Source organism: Castor canadensis, chromosome 4 (assembly GCF_047511655.1).
Source record: "Castor canadensis chromosome 4, mCasCan1.hap1v2, whole genome shotgun sequence".
Lineage (NCBI taxonomy): Eukaryota > Metazoa > Chordata > Mammalia > Rodentia > Castoridae > Castor > Castor canadensis.
The window spans coordinates 15,156,146-15,179,349 of NC_133389.1; the positions used below are offsets into that span (position 1 = coordinate 15,156,146).

The 23,204-nt window shown below is 36.1% G+C and overlaps 1 protein-coding gene across 1 annotated transcript in view; it reads right to left on the reverse strand.

Annotated features, from left to right (window-relative positions):
- The window catches only part of Phlpp1 (PH domain and leucine rich repeat protein phosphatase 1), a 208,060-nt gene that overhangs the window by 56,312 nt on the left and 128,544 nt on the right, over positions 1-23,204 (reverse strand). The window contains exons 5-9 of the mRNA XM_074069675.1: positions 12,691-12,837; positions 11,848-12,078; positions 6,247-6,449; positions 4,401-4,461; positions 3,089-3,184 (exon numbers count right to left, since the gene is read on the reverse strand). Coding sequence (XP_073925776.1) covers positions 3,089-3,184; positions 4,401-4,461; positions 6,247-6,449; positions 11,848-12,078; positions 12,691-12,837 — 738 coding nt within the window. The remainder of the gene's footprint in view (positions 1-3,088; positions 3,185-4,400; positions 4,462-6,246; positions 6,450-11,847; positions 12,079-12,690; positions 12,838-23,204) is intronic.

Consider the following 23,204-nt stretch of genomic DNA (forward strand, 5'->3'; position numbering starts at 1 on the left):
TGTAAGAACTTTTGTACATGTCACAGTGTACCCTCAGTACCTCGGTACACAAGAATATGAAAAAAAAAAAGAACATTGGAGAAAAATTAAAAATCAAAATTAAAAAAATATAATATAGTATTTTACAAAGACTTCTTGAACTTATTTGTCCTGTTTAACTGAAATTTTGTGTTCTTTGACACAAACATAACGACTAAATGGCATAATTTTATTCACTTTGAATATCAAAACTAGATTCTTTGCTCACAAAGACTTTAACACCTGCCTCAGCCCTACACCATTAAAGATACCTGACTTTGCAGGTTTAGATATCAATGTGACAGGCCAGATTATGCAGGCCAGTCATGCAGTCATGTCACAGGGCATTCTCTGTAATGGTCTCTCCAACCCAGTAATTCAGCATTTGATTCATTATATACCTACATTCTTTATCTTTAACACATGAGCAACTGGAAGACAGGGGTAAAAAAATCCTATCTTTATTTTTCCAAAAAAAAGGAAGGTTTGATCAATTAAATACTAATTATTAGACTTAGCTCAATTTTTTTGGGTACTATCTAAGCATTAAAATAGTCTTTCTTGGACCAGATGTGTGCTCAAGCAGGAGAGTGTCTGCTCTGTAAGCATGAAGCTGAGTTCAAACCCCAGACCCCCCAAAAAGACAAAAAACTACTCTTTCTTCTTCAACACATTTCTACTTAGAAACAATTCATTTTGTCAAACCTTTCACATACCTTGTTTACATAAATAAAGCATAAATATTAAATCAATTTTAATGAATCAATGTTCTGCCTGAATACTATGTCAACAATAGGGCCCATACAAAGTATAGCAAAACACTACAAAAGAGAAAACAATACACAGTTTTTGCTTCACATTAAAAAAAAAAAAGTACACAGAGAAAAACACTGTTTAAACTCTTCATCAATGTTTGGCATTTGCTTTGAATAAGCATTTGTTTAGAAGCCCCAGACTCTATACTGATGCAGAATCAACATAAAATTAAGAAAACTGGGTAAATATCAGTTTTCAAAGTGAGATTAAGGAAACTGGGTAAATATCAGTTTTCTTGTATTTATGTGTGTGAGGTCTTAGTCAGCAAGGTGCTATTTGTTGGATCAACGGATTAGAAGTAGGAAAAGACAGAAAATAGAAGGAAAGCTAAAGACAAAAAAAATTTCAACAGTTTTTTCCCCCAATTGTAATAGCCTATTTTCATTTTCAGTGCTCCTTTTGTAAAGTGCTGAGCATGAAGACAGACAGACATATATATAAACACACACACCATTAATTCTCTCCACACCCCCCCCAATTAATTCTCTCAATAATAGTGATAGGCTGCACAGGGTCACCTAAATTCTTAATAAAAATAATACTCTAGGGCAGAAAAAACAATTTCAAGTGGATCAAATTCACAGGCATAACCTACGGCTGAGGGACAAAGAAAAATTAACTGGTCTTTCCAAAGACTGAAAATGTAACTTTTCTTTTATGAGAGTTGTATTCTAACAGTGTAATCCAGCAGAAATACAATGTAAACCACACATGCAATTTTAAACTCTCTAGTAGCAAGGTTAAAAAAGCAAAAGTTCTTGTATTTTATTTGATCCACTATCTAAAATATTATTTATAATGTAATTAATATGTATTATGAATATTTGCATATAGTGTAAATTTCATACTTATAGTACTTCACTATCATAACTAGTCATATTTCAGGTATAAAAAGCCACATGACTAAGGGTGAGTGACTACCATATTAGACAGCTCAGCTCTAGCACATTTACCAATATTATCAAGTGTGTATTTCATAATCCTGTTCCTTGAAGAAAACAGAGAAATAGTAATCAGATACCTTTAAAGATCATATGGAAGTAACCTAAAGTAAAAATTTAGCTAAAGTAAAAGTTACTCCAAAACACTGACATATTTTTATCATATTTTCATTGACATTTTTGACTGTATGTTGACGAAAACAACTCGATCACACCAGCCATATTTCAGTAGTCACATGTCGTTACTGGATGTTAGTGGACAGCACAGAAGGAGCATTTAAGTCATCTCAGAAAATTCTACAGGACAGTCCTGGGAGACACTCCTCTTTTGGTTATTAATTACCTGGCTAGTTCAATGAGCCAGTAATATTTTGTGCCCAATTACTCAACTTGAATATATTGTCAGTATCTACAGATACTAGAAATCATCACAAGGCTATTTTGAAAATCTTGACATTTAAATGAAAATTATGAGAAAAATAATAACAAATATTAATAGAAAGAGAATTTTTTGGACACTCTACTCCGAATTTTAAACCAAGAATAAAAGAGAATCTAGTTTTCTAGATTCAATGATCTAACAATCCACCCCTATACATACATACCAAAGTTTTATTATAGGGAAAGCAAAATAATTTATGGATAAGGAAGACATATTAAATCAGCAGAAATGAAATATTCTGAAGGAATTAAGATACTAGAAGTAAACCACTCAAATTGTTTGTTGAATCTTTGAATATTTCTTTTGGTTTAAAATTTTGCATTACCAAATAACCATTGTCTGGCATAGCTCTGAAAAGTTTGCCTTGCTCTATTCTTCACTCCATGAAGATAAGACACAACATGGAGTAAAAGACAAAAGAGTTTTTAAAATACAAACTCTTTCAGGGGTTCATAATAACAAGTTAAACACTAAATCAGGCCAGACACCATGGCCCACACCTGTAATCTTGGCTACTTCAGAGGTGGAGGATCATGGTTTAAGGCCAGCCTGGGCAAAAAGTTAGCAAGATCCCATCTCAACCAATAAAAGCTGGGCGTGTTGACACATCTCTGCCATCCCAGGTAAGCAGGAAGCATAAATAGGAGATAACTGCCCAGGCTGCCCCGGGCATAAATGTGAGACCCCATTTGAAAAAACAACTAAAGCAAAAAGGGATGGGAGCATGGCTCAAGTGGTAGAGCACCTGCTTAGCAAGCATAGGCCCAGAGTTCAAACCCCAATACCAAAAAACAAACAAACAAGATCACAAACTCAGCAGAGTTATGTATGATAATAAATTGAGATTGTCTCACTTATCTGCAATACTCACCGTGCAGGAAGTTCACATATTTGATTGTGGCCAATATCTAAAACCTCTAACTTTCGGCTTTCACATACCCACTCAGGCACATTTTCTAAGCAGTTCCTAAACACAAGGACATAAATTATTATCTAGCTCTCAGATTACTTTCTTAAAAATTCTATAGATTCATATAAGTTTAGAGAAAGGATATCTCTATTTGGAAAAACCAAAACACAAAAACCAAACATGTACACTTCCAGTTAAGTCAAATAATCAAATAAGATGGTTTCATTTTCAAATTGACATTTTTATCATTAACGTTAAAATGCTCCCCAATTCCATTTGATATCATGAAAACACAGCTATGGATAAATAGGAAGGGTGAGAAGTGAAAAGGGACACTGACTCAATTATCTGAAAACATTTACTTGAGCATTAGATGTTAACTACAGTTACTAGCAACAATTGAACAAAACTAGTCATAACTGGTTAGCTTTTTACCTTCTTTTTTAAATATGTGAAGTAACCAAGCATAAAGAATCTAAAATGGTACACATATTATGACTATGATGTTCTTTTTTTTGGTTCTGCTTGGGATTGAACCCAGGGCCTCATACATGCTATGCAAGTGGTCTACCACTGACTCCAATTTTTCATACACAACAATTCTGTGAAAATATGATGTTTGGGATAAGGACTATAAACAGCTGTGATGTTAGGGTAACAGAGTTATGTATGATAATTGGAAAAGCCTGGTACCCAAACTGGTTTTAGGGCTCAGTGGTAGAAAGCTTGCCTAGCATGCACAAGGCCCTAGGTTTGAACCCCAGCACAAGAAAAAAAGAAAACTGGTGCCTAAAATGACACCTTGGTCTTTCTTTGTTTTGTTTTTACTATTGTTGCTCTTGTTTGTTTGGGCAGCACTGGAGTTTAAACTCAGGGCCCGGAACTAGGTAAGCAGGTGCTCTACCACTTGAACCATTGTTCTTCTTGGATGAATCACGGTATATAAATGCATTTTAACTGAAATGAATGAAGCAAGGAAGGAGGAGACATGTGATGGAAGAGATCTTACTAAATGATTAAGACTTACTTTACAGTGTCCTTTGGTATCTAATTCAGGTTTATCTGAAGGTGAGTTCCTTTGTTAGTGGAACATGAATCTATAGATCCTGAATATATATAACATATATCTTTAGGGAATGAGTCCATTAAATTTCATTTTTATTATTTCCCTCTAAAATCTTTTTTTAAAAAATCTGCTTATGCACAGGCTCAGAAAAAAATCACCAAAATAACTCAAGTAGACTCAAGAGTGATCTGAAATTTGTCTGCTTACCTTGAAACATCCATGAAAGACAGATAATTTGGAACTGGGTAAACATCAAGTTGAACAAGTTCTAAGAGGGAGAAGAAACACATAAGAAATTACTATTCAGTAATTTTACAGAGACTCTGTAATATAGAATATCACTATTGTGTTTTATCCTCCATTGTTTGTTTAGTTCAGCAAGTATAATACATCCACTTGTTCAACTTTGAAACTTCAGGAAAGTAAAGACAACTTCTAACTTAATCTTAAGATTAAGGGGTGGAAATAAGTCACCCATTCTACTTTGCTACCTCTTTCCTATTCATTTACTGTGGTTCTCCTCTTATTAAGCATGCTTAACTGTATCTCAAAGCTTGACTAAATGAGTAACATCTTTTTAACAGTCAGGGTTCCTTCCATAAAACCAAACAGATCTTGCAATTGCCTTCCTTACTCTACTGAAATGATAGTCTCTTAAAAGTCACAAATGAGTTCCTTCACTCAAATAGGAAAACACTTCTTCCAAATTTTATGAAATGTGACACCAGTCTCCACCTATAGCTTTGTTCCTTGGACAGAGTAATTCTAAATGCCCTGCTGTGCTAAACACTTGCCAAGTAATTCAGAGATTCAGTCCCTATCTGGTTGTTCACTCTAGCCCCAGCTTACTGTGAGGGGTTCACAGATGGGGTTTTGGTACCAGCTCTCTTCTCTCTTCCAGTTATCTTACTTCCATAGTTTCTACTACCCACCTCTGAGCAGATGAATTACAAATCAACATCTGTAATCCTGGTTGTAGGTTCCCATTAACTCACAGAAAGCCCATTCTAATAACCTGGATAAGTGAAGTCATGGACACTGTCACTTTTCTCCCATAGCTGCTTTCACGTCAGCAATCTGAGAGCATCACTTCCATCACGTCTCCTCTCCTTATAAGAATCTCCCCTGGTTCTCTATGGCTTACTGTACTATGCTCAAATGTTTTACTATCTGACTTCAAACCATGCTTCCCCATAGTTAGTTCTATAAGGTCAAAATTCCCTGTCTTCTCCCAACTGCTGAACAAGCCACATTCAGATTTTTTTCTTCCCATCTTACATGTCCTTGCTATCCAAATCCTATAACCCAACAGTGCTTAGCCAAACTGATTATACTAGAACTGCACCTACTTGAGGTTTGGCTCATTTTTCCAATGAGATGACAGTAAGCACATTTTTCCCAAAATCCCTTACTTCTAACAACCCATGAGTTACACTATGCATAAAGCAGGTGCTTAATAAACATTTGTACAATTGTAGTAATAAATATTTGTTTTCATTCAGTCTACTAATTACAGGGGACTCAAACCTTCACCTTAGTAAATATATGCCTATATGAACTTTTCGTTTTTGGATTCAGCCTGGATTTTCAAACTCTGAGGAAAAGAGCTTATTAAATTATAAAGACTTTGCTTTATGGTATAAAATAATTCAGGTTTATCTTAAGGCAAGTTGCTTTGTTAGTGGAAATGGAACTACAGGTCCTGAACGATCCATAATGGCCTTTCCTCTCACCATTCAGTATTAAATCAAGGTGCCAGACTTAACAGGGAGGACTTATCTCCTCCCTTACTTTAAGCAGAGTAAGAAACAAATGAAGAGTGGGAGTAATTTACCTAAATATTATAGCATGAGAAAAACAAGTTAGGAAGAGTAAAATCTTCCTTCTTGATTCCTTTATTTAAATACCAAACCAGCATTCTTTTATGACTTTTGTCTTGCCAAAATTAGATGCTTATTTTACTAACTAAATGAGGAAAGAAAAATCAGTGAGAGAGAGAGAGATGATGGAACTGGATAAATAGACCAGGTTTGATGTGGTCCATGTTACATACCATTAGAAGAAGCATACAGTGCTTTTAGGAAATAGCCACAAATGTTTAATGTCACCAGTTGATTCCTCTCACAGTGTAGCACTTCAATGTTGTTGAAAATCATAGCATCTAGATCACCAAGTTTATTGTCTCGCAGGTCAAGCTGAGTGACATGATGCAGAAAGTCCACTTCATCTGCTATAAGCTTCCTAATTATGTTCAGTCTCGAGGGGGAAGGACACAAATAGAAACTACAATTAACTTCAGTGCTATAAACAAATTTCCATACCCTAATATGGTAGGGTAATAAGAAAGGATTCAAGTGTCACTGCATTACAGTTTTCCACAATTTCTTTAATCTCAAGCATCTGGCGTTGTTTAACTGGCCAGATTCACTGGTTATTTTTAGCTACAATTCTAAGAGGTCTGAGTCTTCATAATATATTCTGAAACACAATTTAGGTCATGAAGGCTGGTAGAGGAGCAAGCATATTCATTTTCCTTTAATTCACTTCAAGAAGAAAAAAAATCCACATTATTTCCAAAGAACTAGGTTGGAAAGTACTGAAACCATACTGTAAAGAACATGAGAAACAAAACCCACAATAACCTATTATACATATTACAATCACAATGAATATTTAAGAAAGGACAGAGGATGACCGACCCAGTAGATGGGCAGTTACAGACAGAACTAAACAGTTGTTGAGAAAAAAAACACAGAACCTGAGTTGAATAATGAATGGAGCAGAGATGGAGTAAGTATGGGATTCTCAACTGTTGAGGACCAGGCCTGACAACCAAAGCTGTCTCCATTTATGGAACAGTTAAATCAATGAGCAAAGTGAAAACGGGCATCCAGGATTCAGTGAGACGTCATCAAATGAAGGATAGCAATGGGGCTGAACAAGTCTAGGCGGGAGAAGGCACAGGAGAACAAGTCACGAGAGCTACTTCACTGACGGACTGGAGTTGCTATGGATGAGCTGCCAGAAGACAAGTGGTAATGGGGGACAGGGACCAATATGACAAAATAATTTAGCTTCAAGGGGGAGAAAACAGATGAAAATCTCAGTTCTCAGTTTAGTGGTTAGTAACTAACTCCTTTAAAAAGAAACAACATTCTCTACAACAAAATTAGAAATAAGGGCAAAATAGTTTCTGCTGGGTATCGAGGGGGTGGGGGGGAGAAGGAGGGGGCGGACTGGGTGGTAAGGGAGGGGGTGGGGGCAGGGGGGAGAAATGACCCAAGCCTTGTATGCATATATAAATAACAAAAGAAAAAAAAAAAGAAACAACAAAAACTCTCCACTTCTCATTACAAGTGCTGAGATCATATACTTGATTAAAAGAACATTGTTATTGAGGCTGGAGTTTAGGAAAACACTAAAGATTCTCTGCAATGAATTTCTACCCTTAAAAAAATAAAACCACGTATCTGAGTTATTGAGGAGAGTGTAATATCATAAGCCACTGAAACACAAGATGAGTGACAGCAGAGCTAGGATTCACCTAAATGCGAATACAGCATATGGTCTCTTTGAATGCCCCAAGATGATGTTTTTGGCTCCTTTTTTGTTCAAGGTTATAAGATTTTAAAATTGGTCTCAACCCAGCAATTTGTCTATTTCCAAATGTTCATTAGGTTACTAGAATGTATACACTGAATAAAAAAAGGAAAAAAATCTCATTTTGAAGACAACAGACTGCAGAAATTGAAAAAATATTCGAAGTTTCCCCAAAACTAATTATCTTCCTAATGGCATTATCATTTCATTTAAAATAGTACCCCCTACACACAATGTCACTGTATTAATATCAAAATAATAAAAATGTTGGTTTAATGAGGAAGCAAAAGAAAATGTAATGAGAAAAGCAAAGTTTCCATTCCCACTGGTCAGCTCAAATTGTCAACACTTATGATGACTTAATTATCAAAAGCTTTTAGGCTATGATGATGATGACCACAACTTACGGCTTTGTGATGGTGAATAATTGTGTCATTCACAATTAATAAGAGGTGAATAATTGTGTCATTCACAGTTAAATGGATGGAATTATCAATGTTAGATGTATGAATTATCAATGTTAGATGAAGTAAGCCAGGTTCAGAAAGACAAAAGGTTGCATGTTTTCTCTCGTATGTGGAACACAGATCCAAATACAATTACAAGCAGTATCATATATATAGAGTATGTCCAATAGTGGGAGTGTTAGAGGATACTAGGGGAGAAGGGAAAGGAGAAGAGAATGGTAGAGTGGATAATAATGAAATATGTCATTTGTATAAGAACAAGCTAAAACAAAACACACTGAAAGCTGTTGAAAAATAGGGGGAAACGGATAAGGAAGAGTAATAGAGGAGGTTAGATTGATTAATATACTTGCAGGTGAAGTAACAAGGCAAAACCTCTCTGAACAATGAAGACACACTTAAATTATGAAGGACTGTGAAACAAGTTATGTTAAGAGGAGGAAGAGGGTAAATGAAGAAGGTAAAGGAGGGAGAATATGATCCGTGTTCTTTCTATATATATATGAATATGGAACACTGAAACCTGTTGAAATCATTTTAAGAAGGGGGAGAGAGAAGAGTGATAATAATAGGATGAACCTAACTGGGATACATTATATGCATATATGGAAATGTCACAACGAAACACCTATACAACTACTACATACTAATAAAAAGGTTCAAAAAGATGAAGTGTGTTTCAAGGGATTTTATAATTTAGAGAGAATAACAAATGTTTTAAAATATTCATTACAATGGAAGAATGTCTCAAGTGGCAGAGCACCGGAGTAGTAAGCACAAGGCACAGAATTCAATCCCAGGACTGTCAAAAATAAAATAAGATAAAAATTCAATATAAGAACTAGAAGTATGTGATAAGTGGTCTAACAATGTGTGAAACACAAAGAAATGTTCAAAAAGGATGCTACGGAAAAGGAAGCACCTCATCTAAATCTCAAGGATAGATAGAATTTAACATGCAAATGGGAGAGGAAAAGCAGTCAACAGGAAATCGCACTGTGGTGTCTGAATTAAAAAGAACACAGCATGAGTTTCATGCCTGAGTGAGTGCAGGATTAAGTGGAAATAGTAGTAAAAAGGTATATGTCAGTTAATATTTATCAAGGACTATACCTTAGTAAGTGCTAACATTGGAGGCTAAAGGATAAATGAGCAGTGCTCTGCAGTGAAGGATTTATTTTCTAAACTTCTCATTCATCATAGACTGACATACAACCCTGCCAGCGCACAATCAGTATATAGATCACATTGCATGTGACTCACCGTGCAAGTCTAACAGTACCTGCACTGGTTAATTTCCTGCAAGATGAGATGACTCTATCATGAAGCACTTGGATACTGCGGCAAGTTAAGTCACTATGATATGCATCTCAATTTCTATACGTATCTCATAGAAACATGGCAAATAAAAGGCCTGCCAGCCTAAGCTGGAGGGCCACACTTGAGCAGCTCAAAGGTAGAGCCTCATCCTCAAGCGATTCGAGTGCCAGTGGGCTGAAACCAGATAGAAGAGCTTGAATACCCTGACTAGGGGACGGAAAGCCCTGAACAAGAGAGGCTGTACAATGGAAGTAAATGCCTTACCCAGGGGACAACAGCAGCAGTGAGAAAAGAAAAGATGACAGAAACCACTGTGAAGGAAATGACTGAATCTGGTGATAGACCAGAAGTAGAGCCAAAAGTTCTGTGTCTAGATAACCAATGAGGTACTGCTATCAGCAAACACAAGAATCCAGGGGAAAGAACTAGCTGAGTAAAGAAAGAAACTGAGCTTTGTTTCACATGTATTTGGTTAAGTGCGTCAATAGGGGGAAAACAAGGAGAATTTCTCCAGCTGGCAGCTGAAGTGAAATTCGTCCCAAGAAGAGAAAGAAGGGTAAGGGAATATTGGGGAATGATTGGCATCAAGATGAAAGGTGAAAGATGAAGATTGGCAGTACATGCAACCATGGAGACAGAAATTGTAGTTAGAATATCTGAAGAGAAGTTAACTGAAGACAGAGAATTAGGTAACAGCTGCACTTGATAGGGGGGAGAAGGTAATTAATAATACCAAAGAAGTAGTACTATCAGATTCAAAGAACATCAAGGTAAGGAAAAGAATAAAAGAAAAATGATCACTTTTTATCTGGTGAACATTACCATTTGAAGGAAACTTAATCAAATTAGAGAAACTAAGCGAAACTCCCATTAAATAACTCCAGTAGTTTCAATTTAAAATCATCTTGTTACCTGAAGTCAGGTAGCATCATAATCTCGGCTATACCAAAGTTATAAATACCAAAGTTATAACATTAGGTGGCTGAATAAACAAAGGACTTAAATTCTGGAATATGAGGGGTTTCTAAAACAAAGTGACTCAGGTAAATAACACTAACATTTTGGAAAGAAAGTTCAGAAGACAAATTGTTAGTTTCTTATCCTGTCCCACTTCGAAAAGTTCTTAAAGTCAGATAAATTACAAACATTTTTAATCCCCAAATTAAGATTTTTAGATCTGCAAATTGCTAACACTCCCCTAGGTGGGGCAGGCTTGAGTACTTTAGTCTGAGAAAGGTGAAATCAAGCAATCCTTTGTGGGATTGAAATGTATAGGTTCCATAGGCCAAACTACATGAAGGGAGAGCAAACAATGATGCTACTTTATGCTAATGAAACTAGAAGAGTCTGAGTAAGGGCCTTAGGTAAACAACACAGAGGAAAATGGGTAGTGAAGCAAGAAGGACAGACTCACCTTTCATAAACAAGAGTATAAAAATACCAAGAAGGTCAGCTAAGCAGGTTCCACAAGAGGGGAAGAGTCCTCAGTCAACATAGTAATAACAGAACCTAACAACTGCTGGGGGTGCTTGACAATTTAACTCAATTTTCTCCACAATTCTGTGAATTAGGTTAGATTACTAATTGTAATTTACAGATGAGAACACTGGGGTACCGAGATTAAATAACCTGCTCAAGATTAAACATGGCTAGTAAGTGGGCATCAACCTCTGGTTAATGGAGGTATTAATTTGGTTGAAAAAGTATCACATTGGGCAAGTTAGCATCAAGGACTAATATATGTTGCTTTCTAAGAACTCAAATCCATGATAGGTTCTTGTTTTTCCTTAAAAAGAACAATGTTACAAAGTGTCCTCCTGTGTAATGGTTCTCCTAATTGAAATTAAGGAAGCCAAGGAACGAGGGAAAAAATTAGAAAAAGGAGATGTTCAATGATGTCAAATGCCTTGGATAAGCCACAGCTAAGAAGCACTAAGAAAGAAAACCTTCCATCTTCCTTCATTGATACTATTTTCATTCATTTTCAATAGCTCTCTGACTCAATGGTCCTGCCCATTCATGCAAATTAAAACTGGATTCAAATCTGTAAACAAAGTTAAGACGTTCCAGATATACGAGAATTTTTTTAAGAAGTTTCAGGAAAGAACAAATCTTACTACTAATTACTATTCTTCCCTCTAGGCAGAAATTGAACTAGATACTCCTTCAACTAACTAAATCAGTCTGTTTCCTTTGGCTAATCTCACTGGAAGGGATATAACCTACCTCAACTGTTCAAATGGAATATATTGCTCAAAAATAGTTACCTTAGATCCACATGCTTTATGTGAGGCATTCTTCTTAAGGCCTGTACTCTAAGGATTTCCATACGGTTTCCAGACATACAAAGTTTATCCATAGCAGTCAATTTCTCCAGTACCTCTGGAATGTCAGTGAATTCATTGAATGAAAGACCAAGATAACTGAGTTGGGGCATGTTCTCTAACTCAGCAGGAAGGGACTGGAGAAAGTTTCCATCCAACAGAAATGTCTGTAAGCTATTAAATAAAATAAGAATTACACAGAGAAGTGTACATTTTACATCTTTATTAGCAACACATACAAGCTCAATAAATAAAGATCATATTACTTAGAAAATTACTATTTTTTGTGCAAACTGCATAAAGACACGGCCTTGGACAATTAATAGACAAGGAAAAAAAACATCAGAAGTATTTAACCTTTTATTAAAAATGGAAATTATGTCCAACTTTATCAACTTAGGCAAAAATGGGAGCAAAATGAGCTCATTGTAGTGTGAACCAGCCAAAATACCCATCTTTATTATTTCTTAAAATGAGTGTCCATGTCTTAATTCAACATAACTCAGAAAAGGAGAAACTAACCCTTTCCCCCATTATCAGACATATTCATCCACAGGGAACTTCAGTTCAAAACAAGGGTATTTTAATCTTTACAAGCTTCTGAAAATCTAAAGTCTAACAACAAATGAATTCTCAATACAGACCATGCAGTGCCTGATTGTTAGAATTGAGGCCAAGACTTACATGACCAACATAACAAGCTAGCTAATCTGATGTGCTATAACCCAATGCAGCTTCCCTGGGGTTTCTTCTGGACACCCCTGCAGTGGTGTTTAAAGTACGCACTTGTGCATAGCTCCGATGGCTGCTGGGACTGCTCGCAGGGCATTGCAAGACACATTCAACTCTGCCAGGGTTGGAATACTGCAGACTGCTGATGGGAAGTCCCCTAGATGGTTACTGGAAAGGTTAAGACTCTTCAACTTGGTGAACCTATCATAATAAAACAAAAACAGACAGAAAGCGGTAAATGTCATTGATATATAATATCACATAATTTTAGCATAGGTTTGGAGATAGTATAGCCCAGCTCCCTAATTCCACTGAAGTAAAAATGGAGCGCTCAAAGGTTGGAAGCAACAGAGCCAGAATGTACATCTGACCCAAAAATGTAAGCACAGTTACCGAAAGATAAAAGATTTATATGATCTGAAGAGAAACCAGAGTATTGTAAACACATTTAGAAACAAACTTGTTGCTCTAAAATAAGGTTAAGATTTGAGGAGGTGAGTTCTTCTGGTGTAACTTTATTTTTTACTGTATCTCAGTTTGTGCAATTAACATTCAGGTAAATGGTCAGGTAAAAGAGGCCAGAGAACAAGCAGAACTGGGAAGCCAACTCACCTGCTATTTCAGACAAGTCAAAAACTTCTGCTTATCTAAAATAAGAACAAATTACTCACCCAAAAAACTGTATCCTAGATAGCCAGTACTCTGTAGTTCCAAATTTAGGAACTCATCACCATTCCTCCATCTCAATACAGCTTGAAACTGCCACCCACATACCGTTCTTGAAAAGCTCTTCTCATTTCACCTTAGTAACATTCTCCTCACAGGGTCATTTCCTAGCTCTCTCTAGCCTTCTTCTCTTATGTGACCTTCTCTTTGCCTTCTCTTCCCACCCCAGACTGAAGTACTCCTCCCTACAAGTTCTTTGTTAGTTTCATTCTTGCTCTATATCATCTGCTCCTTAGGAAATCTTTTCCCTGCTATGTGAACAACTCTCTCAATCTTATCACATGCTATCTCTGCACCTGAGCCACCCTATCTTTCCAGTCAAAAGCAAACCTACCTAAATCTTCATTCCATTCCAGTACTTCCTCCTCTTCTATTCTTGTTATGGGTTTTTTGGTTTTTTATTTCATTTTCTCAGTTGCCCAAGCAACTAAAGCAATTGCAGAAGCTATCTTTAATTTGTACTTCTGCAATCCCTACTCCAGCTATATGAGGTTAGAAACAAACTGGTTCTTGGTTCTTTCAAAAACTGCCTTAGCCTTAACACCACGCAGTTTGCACCCTGCCTAGAAGAGACATACACAGTATCTAAAGCTATCTGATTCAACTCAATCAACATTTTAAAGGAATTGTCATGTAACTTATTTATTAAAATTTATAAAATGTTAAGCTTTATTCTTAAAATATAAAATTATAATTTACATAGAAAGTTGACAATCATCTATTTGACATGCTGAAAGTGTTAACTTCATTTTCTTTTTAAAATAATAGCTGTTTTCTTGAATGGGTACATATAAACCTAGGTATTTCAAATTAAAAACAAATTAGAAATTATTGCCAAACCTGAATCATAATTAAAATTTTTTTTTCTATTTTGTACTTTGAGTCACTAGACCTTCTTAAAACAACAAAAAGAAGTTTATCCCTTATTCTGATTATCTATGATCTATAAAACACAAGCAAGATCACAGGATCTATTATTCTCAGTCCAGTGTTCTCAAAGCATGCTTGGGAACTACAGAAGAGGCCTCTGAGATCATTTCAGGAAATTCCCAAGGTCAAAACTATTTTTATAACAATACTAAGGTCTCATTTGCCTTTTGCCATTAATTTTCAGTAGAGATTTTTAGACTGCACCTGTGCAGTAATTCTCAGCATCAACTCAATGACAAAACACTACTTACATAAAAGGACTTACATAAAAAGGACAGCCCTCAATTCCAGGGGCCAAAGCATCCCCTACAGAACAGAGATGCGGCTCCCTTTTCCTACGTCTACAAGGTCCAATAAGCTACCACTAGCCCCAGGCAGCTACTGAACATTTGAAACACTTGGAGATGGTCTTCAAGTATAATATGCATACTGGTTGAGTACCTTTTATCCAAAATACTTGGAATCACAAGTATTCCAGATTTGGGAGGTTTTCAGATTTTGGAATATCAGCACAGACTTTACTGATTAAGCATTCCTAAACCAAATTTCCAAAATCCAAAATGCTGCAAAAGTCCAAACCTTTGAGCATCATGTTAACTCTCAAAAAGTTTTGGATTTCACAGCACTTCGGATTTCAGATTTTAAAATTAAGGAGACTCAACCTGTATTAGATTTCCAAGACTTACTACAAAAACAGAAAGTAAATTATCTTAGTATTTTTAAGAAGTGGTAATTCTTATATACTGGATTAAGTTAAATATATTAAAATTAGTTTCACCTGCTTTTAAATTTTTTTCTAACATGGATACCAGAAAGTTAAATTTCTTATGTGGCTCTCTTTATATTTCCATTGAAAAACTGCTTTCTTCATATTAGAGGTAAGTAAGGCCCTGGAATTCTCCACCCAAATGACACCAGTACTGTTTCCAGAGTTTGCACAGGCTTCTTCTCTGGGTCTATCCTCCCAACTATATGAGAACCAACAGACCTGAGGGTGCAAAAGAGCTTGGACAAATGGACTGCAGTGTCCACACCTGTGCAAGGTGGGGAATGGAAATGGAGATGAGAAGAGGTACTAGCTGCTGGCCCTGCTCTGACCACACTGACATATACAGTGCTGAAGCCCAAGGGGTCTGATGACCTAAATTTGAATCTTGCTTCAGGACATTATAAAAGAATACTTGACAAGGCAGCAGCAGAGAACATATTTAACAGTTTGTTAGCCTGACTATAGCTGAAATATTCAAATATATGGTATGCGAGTCTTCATTTATATTAAGCCTGATTTGCAAATTTTAAGAGGCTGATTCTGAATATAAGTATCCTATCCTCAATTTCTTATTCTTTCTCACCATATTCCCCAAACCCACTTGCACAGCCATTCTCCTCAACTCTTCTCAGAGAAGAACACAATGTTCAGCATTTATTATTTTTGAGAACCCAAGTTCTTGATCAGGACTTATCAACCAACATATTAAAACTCACCTGTTTTAGAACACTCTAATGCTTGGCCTTCTTGGTGTTCTACTTTTCTTTTTGTATATAGAAAACAAATTACCAGGATTTTCAGATTAAAAAACACTTTTAGAAAAAAATAGAAGGAAGGTCCATATAGAATTCATGTCCCTCTGGTACTTAAAATGGATAACACGATAACACAGACAACCAGAGGCAAGTTCTGAGAGAGAGGAGATCATAGTGGTGAGTGGATAACCTTTCTTCATTTTACTATCATTTAAAAAGAATGAAGGAGAGCAAGGTGAAAGCACACTATTATGGAAGAAAAGACTAGAAATCTCTATGTCTCCATAACAAAATACAGCATAATACTTTTAGATCTGACATGTCAATAGATAATAAATGGTCATATCAGACCCAGATTCCAAAATATAACGGGCAAGATATTTTAAATAACTTCATTTTAAACTAATATGTCATTCCATCATTGTATCCATTCAGGCTACAGATATTTCCTCATGGCTGTTCAACATAGGTAAGAGGAGGAGAATCAAAGCATCACAGAACTTAAGACGAGTAAGAAATGTTTTAATGATTAACTATAGTGGTTGGTTTAGTAATAATAAGGGAGTCAAATACGATGGTTTGGAAAGTAAAAGGACAAGAAAAAAACTGATTAAACATCTCTTATTATAATATATATAGTCAAGGTCAAAGACAATTAATGTGAATGATGTGGCATGAATGTTCCCCTCCTCAAATTCTTACATTGAAACCTTATCAACATAAGGGCTTCAGCCTCATAAATGGGATTAGTGCTCTTATAAAAGATGTTAAGGGCACTACCTTGTCTCCCACCATGTGAGGCCATAGGGAGAACGTACCATCTTTGAAAAGCAAGCCCTCACTAAACACCTAATCTGTTGGTGCCTTCATCTTAGGCTTCTCGGTCTCTAGAACCATGAACAATAAATTTCTGTTGTTTATAATTACCAACTCTAAGGTATGTTATTGCAGCAGTCTGAACAAAGACAGTGGATACCTTCCTTATTCCTGTGGATCATAAAAAATTGAGACTAAAAGAGGCCTATGAAGTCACTTTCATAGATAAAGAAACCAAGCTGAGAGAAATTGTGTGACTTCTGAATACAACCTTGAATCTATTGCCTTTCAACATCATTACTACTAAAAAGTTTAATATAAGTAGATAACTGTCACTCATTATTTCTTAGCCACAGGTAAAGAAAGCCTCAAAGCAGTATATGGAGAACACTACCTTTTTGCTCTCATTTTCCCCTCTCAACAGTGGCATTTATCAGCAACAGAGGACAATGAATATTTTGAATACTTTGTACATTTACATCCAAACCAATTCCAGCACACCCCAGTGCTCCCAAATGACCCAGTAATCTGAAAAGACTTGCTTTGCTTTCCAGAGTAAACAGTCTGCTTTAGAGAAAACTGTAACTCATGTCCATTTGTCTTACAACAGAGCTCAGAGGAAAAAGATACCAAGTTAACATTTACGCAGAGTCTAATGAAGAATAATCTTAGTCAATCATTAAAATTAAGTCACATGACACAGAATTACAGTACTGCATTTAGCAAATGACGGGGCATTATGGGTGTTCCGACTCTGTTCCAGCTTATTCCAAAGCCCCAAAGCACACTTTTGCTTTTTAATACCGGCATAGAACAGCTCAAGCAACCGCTGCACTGGATAACCTACAAAAACAGAACCTGTAAGCTGCCATTTGTTCACAAGTAAACCCTGAAGTCCCCTTCAACCTAGGTATCTTAAGTTCCATTTAAAAAAAAAAGATGAACGAGTGTTTGCCAGGGATGGGGCCTTGAAGTAACAGAGGTCAAAAGTGGGGACAGGAAAAGATGGGAAGAATGAAACTAGTAATATTACTATTGGTCAAATTATGACAATTCTTTAATTTGTACCTCTTATTTACTGCATAAAACAGAAAAATAGTAACAACAGCATTATATCTAGACAGGGTGTCTAGATAGAGGTGTAAGCTGTTCATGTTATGTTCCTTCCTTTCTCCAACTTCAGAGCTGTACCTCCAAACAGTTATTATACTATTTAGTTTTAATTACAATGCACCAACTTCTCTACATTTATTAAGTTAGATATAAAGGTTTTGAGAACAGGTCAATAACAGTTCTACAAGCTTATTTCATGCTGGCTTCCAACAAACTACTTGAGAACAAATGCTCTTTAGTAAATAAAGTGGAACCATTTTACCCAAGGGGAAAAAAGAAAAAAAGCTAGTGTTCTATAGTACCTAAGTTGAGACAAATAAACAAATACATGCAAACACTGCCAATCCTCACATACTTTGCCCTTCTGGGCTTATTTGTCATAACTATAAGATATACTTAAATTTTCTCCCTTTCTTAAAAGTATTCACTCAATCTATCCATACTCAAAAATGTATGTACAAAGTTCTTTGTACTGAATTATATGGTTATATAAAATGGCTGTATCTAGGTAAGACAGACAGGCATATGCTCATAAAATCAAATAAATAGCATGACAACTATTTGATGATGCAGTACTAGTTTTAGATATATGTAAATATTTAGTAATTTTCCTCCTAAGAACTAAGGAATATATAATACACTTGGAAAACTTGACTGCAAAATAATAGTATGGCAGTAGTAGTTGTGTTGTTTGTTTTGTTTGTGCTGAGGATTGAATCAGGGCTTTGTACAAGCTCTACAACTTATCTACACCCTTGGCCCCAGAAGTACTATTTTAAAATATATTCGAAATGAGTGTCACACATGATACCCAAGGAGAAGAAATAGTTTTTATTTTACTCAATGAGTTGAACAGAGAAAAATCAGTATTATTTTTTTTAATTATTATTCACCATAAGCGAGTAATTCTATGAAATGGATTCCCATTTTACAGTAACAGCCCTATTTCACTTGTGTTGTCTCTGTGGGGAAACACACTATCACACTTTGGAAAGTGCTAGGCTTCAAGGAACTGCCTAAAGGCTGAGTTGTAAACCTAGCTCTGAGCTTAGTCTCCTGCTTTGCATCAATTATGAAAAGCAACATCATCCCTAATGGCTCAGGGTGGTTCTACCTTACTGGAGAGTTGCCAGGCTACTACTGCTGAGAAGATTTGCTATAATTGCTTTAAAGAGAAAGCAATTATATTTTATTACCAAAATAATACATGCTAATTTTAGCAAGCAAAAATACAAACGCATATAAAGAAAAAAGTTGGGCTTGTAGAGTGGCTCAAGCTGTAAGAGCGCCAGCCTCCAAGTGTGAAGCCCTGAGTTCAACACCAATACCATAAAAAACAAACAAAAAAAGAAGTTAACAGTCTCTTCTACTTAAAAATCCTATTTTCCTGAGATAACCAAAGTAAATGGTTTGATACACGTTTGTATTTGGTACACTGATGATTTTATTTTGCAGTATTTATGGGTGCCTAATGCTTTATCCATAAATTCTGAATTCCAAACGTTTCTGAAAATAAAAGATCTTGCATTGACTTGCGTGGTAGTAAAGTTGAGCTGAATTGATAATATATTCATTACTTTTCTCTACAGATATGAAGGGCTGGGGATGTGATTCAAGTGGTAGAGCGCCTGCCTAGCTAGCAAGTAGAATGCCCTAAGGTCACCATAAAGAGAGAGAGAGAAGGAAAGGGATGGGGAAAGGAGGAAAAGGAAAGAGGGAGGGAGGGGGGGGGAGAGAGAGAGAGAGAGAGAGAGAGAGAGAGAGAGAGAGAGATAAGACAAATACACATATGAGATTCTGTCCCAACCCTTCTGAAAGTATTATATAATTTACAGTATATGCATAAGGGCTGTGAACTTATTTCTAAAAGTATAACTTGATGGGTCCAAGAATATATACAATTTAAATTTTAATAAATACTGCAAAACTACAAATCCATAGCTCCAATCAGTCATGTAACAGAGGGCCCATTTCCCCATGTATCTTCACCATCTTTCAGAGTTAGCATCCTGTCAATTATTGTTAATCTCATGGGCAAAACATGTGTTAAGTCATTTCTATTTATATTTCTCAGTGAAGTTGACCTTTTTATAAAACTAGTATTCCTCTGAAACACATCCATATCGTTTGCCCACTTTCCTGCTGGGCTGTATGTCTTTCACTCATCAGCTTGAAGATGCTCCCTGAATACTGTATGCGTATATTATCAAATGCTGCAAACATTCTCCCACGGAACACTTAGTTTTTCTCACTTTGTTAATTAGGGTGTGACTTGCCACACCACACCCTAATTACACTAAAAACACTAGTTTTTAATTTTTATTTGCTCAAATTGGCAATCTTTTTCACTATGGGTTTGTTTTTACTTTGCTTGAAAAGATCCTCTCACACCACCATTTGCATTTCCTTCTAATACTTACAGTTTTTAGTTTGATCTTAATTCTGCCTCACAGTATCTAGCATTTATTGCTTCATAGGTAGAAGTCTATTTTCCTTTTGGCAGCTAATTATATTAGCACTATTTACTATATAAATCATCTTTTTTGATGTTAAATTTCTTAAAATTTACATACTAGGAAAAGGGAGAACAGAAAGTGAAAGCTTAGTGCTATTTAAATAAAACAAACAAGCACTTGGATAAAAACAAATTACGTTTACTTTGTGTTTCTCTTTTATTTTTTCTAAGAGAATGTATAAAACCAAGTGTATGCTGCTGTTCTTCCTAAAGGTCCACTTTGTGGTTTAAGCCAGCAACCTGCTTGATAAGACCACGAGTTTCACAAGAGTAATTTTTCTCTTTTATCTTTGGAAGGACCAATCTTGGAAAGGGGATCAAAGTACTTTTTAAAAGCTTATCAAGCACACTTGCCCTTAAAAAACAAACAAATAAAAGACCATCAATCAGCAACTTCCTTGACCTATTTACCATGTATTCTTCAAATTATGACTCCTAATGTCTTGTGAACTTAGTCCTACAGCCATGTTCTATTATTTTTGTCCCCATTCAGCTATAAAGGCGACCTGCACGTGCTGTAACAATTATGTAAGGAAGCAAAATACTTTCCAAAAGACATCAGAGGCCAGTTCTTCTTGATGCAGAAGGCAAGAAACAAATAACTTTTGCCCCATGTTCTTCTTGGCCTTGTCTGTTATTGCGCAGGCATGACAAACATTTGACTCCTTGGGCCAGCCTCAACATTACTTGGGAACACCTACCCCTCAGAAGGCATGACTCAACTCCTTTGGCTCTCACACTGCTCTCCACACCCCAAACTCTACTGCCCTGTAACTGAACTCTCATCTCTTCTCAGTTTCTTGGTACAACAACACTTTCCTCGTCATTCCTTTACAATTTCGGAAATGAATCCACATGAATGTACATAGGTCCTTCTGTTCCAAGAGGAGAACATGTTCACTAGCCTGCTTTCCAGGGAGCATCTGCCATCTTCTTCTGGGAGACTCAGCAGCACATGAATGCTAACGTGGCACCTGACCAGCTTCTCAACACCTGAGCCAAAATAAACTACCTATCTGAATTCTCATCACCATAAGTGACTTTTGTTATAAGTATGTCACCTCATATGACTAGAAAACAAAAATAAACACACGCACAGTCTGCTTAGATAAAAATTAAAATTTATACCTACAAAAAGATTTGATCAAAATTTGAGCAAAAGAATTGCTATTGCTACAGATGTTAAAAATCAGAATAAGCATACCAGAGCTACAATTCACAAATTCTGGGGGCACAGATGAGTGGTAGAGTGCCTTGAACTTGATCCACAGTATAAAATACCCACACATGTAATGTTTCCAAGCTGACAAAAGAAATAAAGGACATGCAGTGTTGGCAATAATTATAATGAACATATTACTGTACTAGCAAATTAATGTATTCAGTAAAGAAACAAATTTTTATTTTAATTCCTCTTTTAAAAATAATTTTAAAAAGCCAAGTGGCGGTGGCTAATGCCTATAACTCGAGCTACTTCGGAGGCTGAGATAGGGAGGATTGCAGGTCACGGCAAGAAGTTCACAAGACCCCCATCTCAACAGACACAGTGGCATGTATCTGTCATCCCAAACTACATGGGAGACTGAGAATGGACGGATTGTGGTTCCAGGCTAGCCCAGGCAAAAACGTTTGTGAGACCCCATCTCAACGGAAAAAATCTGGGTTTGGAGGCACTGTACCTGTCATCTAAGTGGCAGCAGGAAGCGTAAATTAGGAGGATCACAGTCTAGGCAGCCTGGGCAAAGTGAGACCCTATCTCTAAAATAACCAGAGCAAAAAGGGCTAGAAGCATGGTCAAGTGGCAGAGTCCCTGCCTAGGCAAGCATAAAACACTGAATTTAAACGCCAGTATCACCAAAAAATAATAATAATAGTTATTCAAACAAAGGGGACTTTCTGGTTACTTCCTTGATGTGAAACTCCAGGCTAGGTTAACCCTATAGATACAATGGTGAACAAGCAGATCTCCTATCCATAGAAGAGAGGAAGGGGATGTGGTGGGGCAGGTTGTCCCAAATTTGAGAAGTACATTACACAGAAAATCAATCCAAAACATAAAACAATCATTATACATAAATAGCAGTCATTAGATCTAGAGTAAACCTGCACTAAATTCCTGAAAACAGTGACTTGTAAGCAGCATAAATTTGTCATTTTCTGATTTTTTTATAAACTGGCAACATAAAAATCAAACAAGAAGTATGTTATCATGTTATACTTAAAAATATCTCTCTTATGAGATGTTTTTTTTTCAACCCATGACTACACTTTTTCATTTTGTCATTGAACAGATCTGACCATCATTAGAAAATTTAATTGCCAATACTATTCAGGGGATATTTAATTAATCACACTAGCAGAACAAGTAAAAAGAAATTTCTGAGCAAAGCAGGAAAGAGACCATTATTTTCACTTCTCAAAGCAAAGAAACGAAGATCTACAGTGTGTTTGGATAAAATCCCAGTCGAGTCATATAAGGATACATGAAAATGAGAACCAGAGAGCTGCATATCAAGGATATCACATTACCAAAGGAATGAGAAAGTGAACAGGAGCAAAACCCATAGAGAATAATTATGTCATGAAAATGTGCTTAGCCATGAGAGTTTAAGCTCCCATCACAAACCAACCAAGCATATTTCATATTGAAATGAAAGAAAAACCTAACACCCCAAAATATACAGTACAAGACTGGTGCTAGGACTGAAGCATTCATTCCCTAAACATTTACTGTGTTCTTACTGTGATGTCTAAACCATACAAACATGAAGCAGACATGATTTTTACCCCCAGGAACTTGAAACAGTTTAAGAAAAAAGCAGCTATCACATAAAGTAAAATACAAAAGCTCATTTAAGAAAAGACTATTTCACAGAGAATGCATATTGAAGAGAAAACTTGCTTTAAATGAAAAGGACATGAACAAGAAGCGCTCAATAGGCAT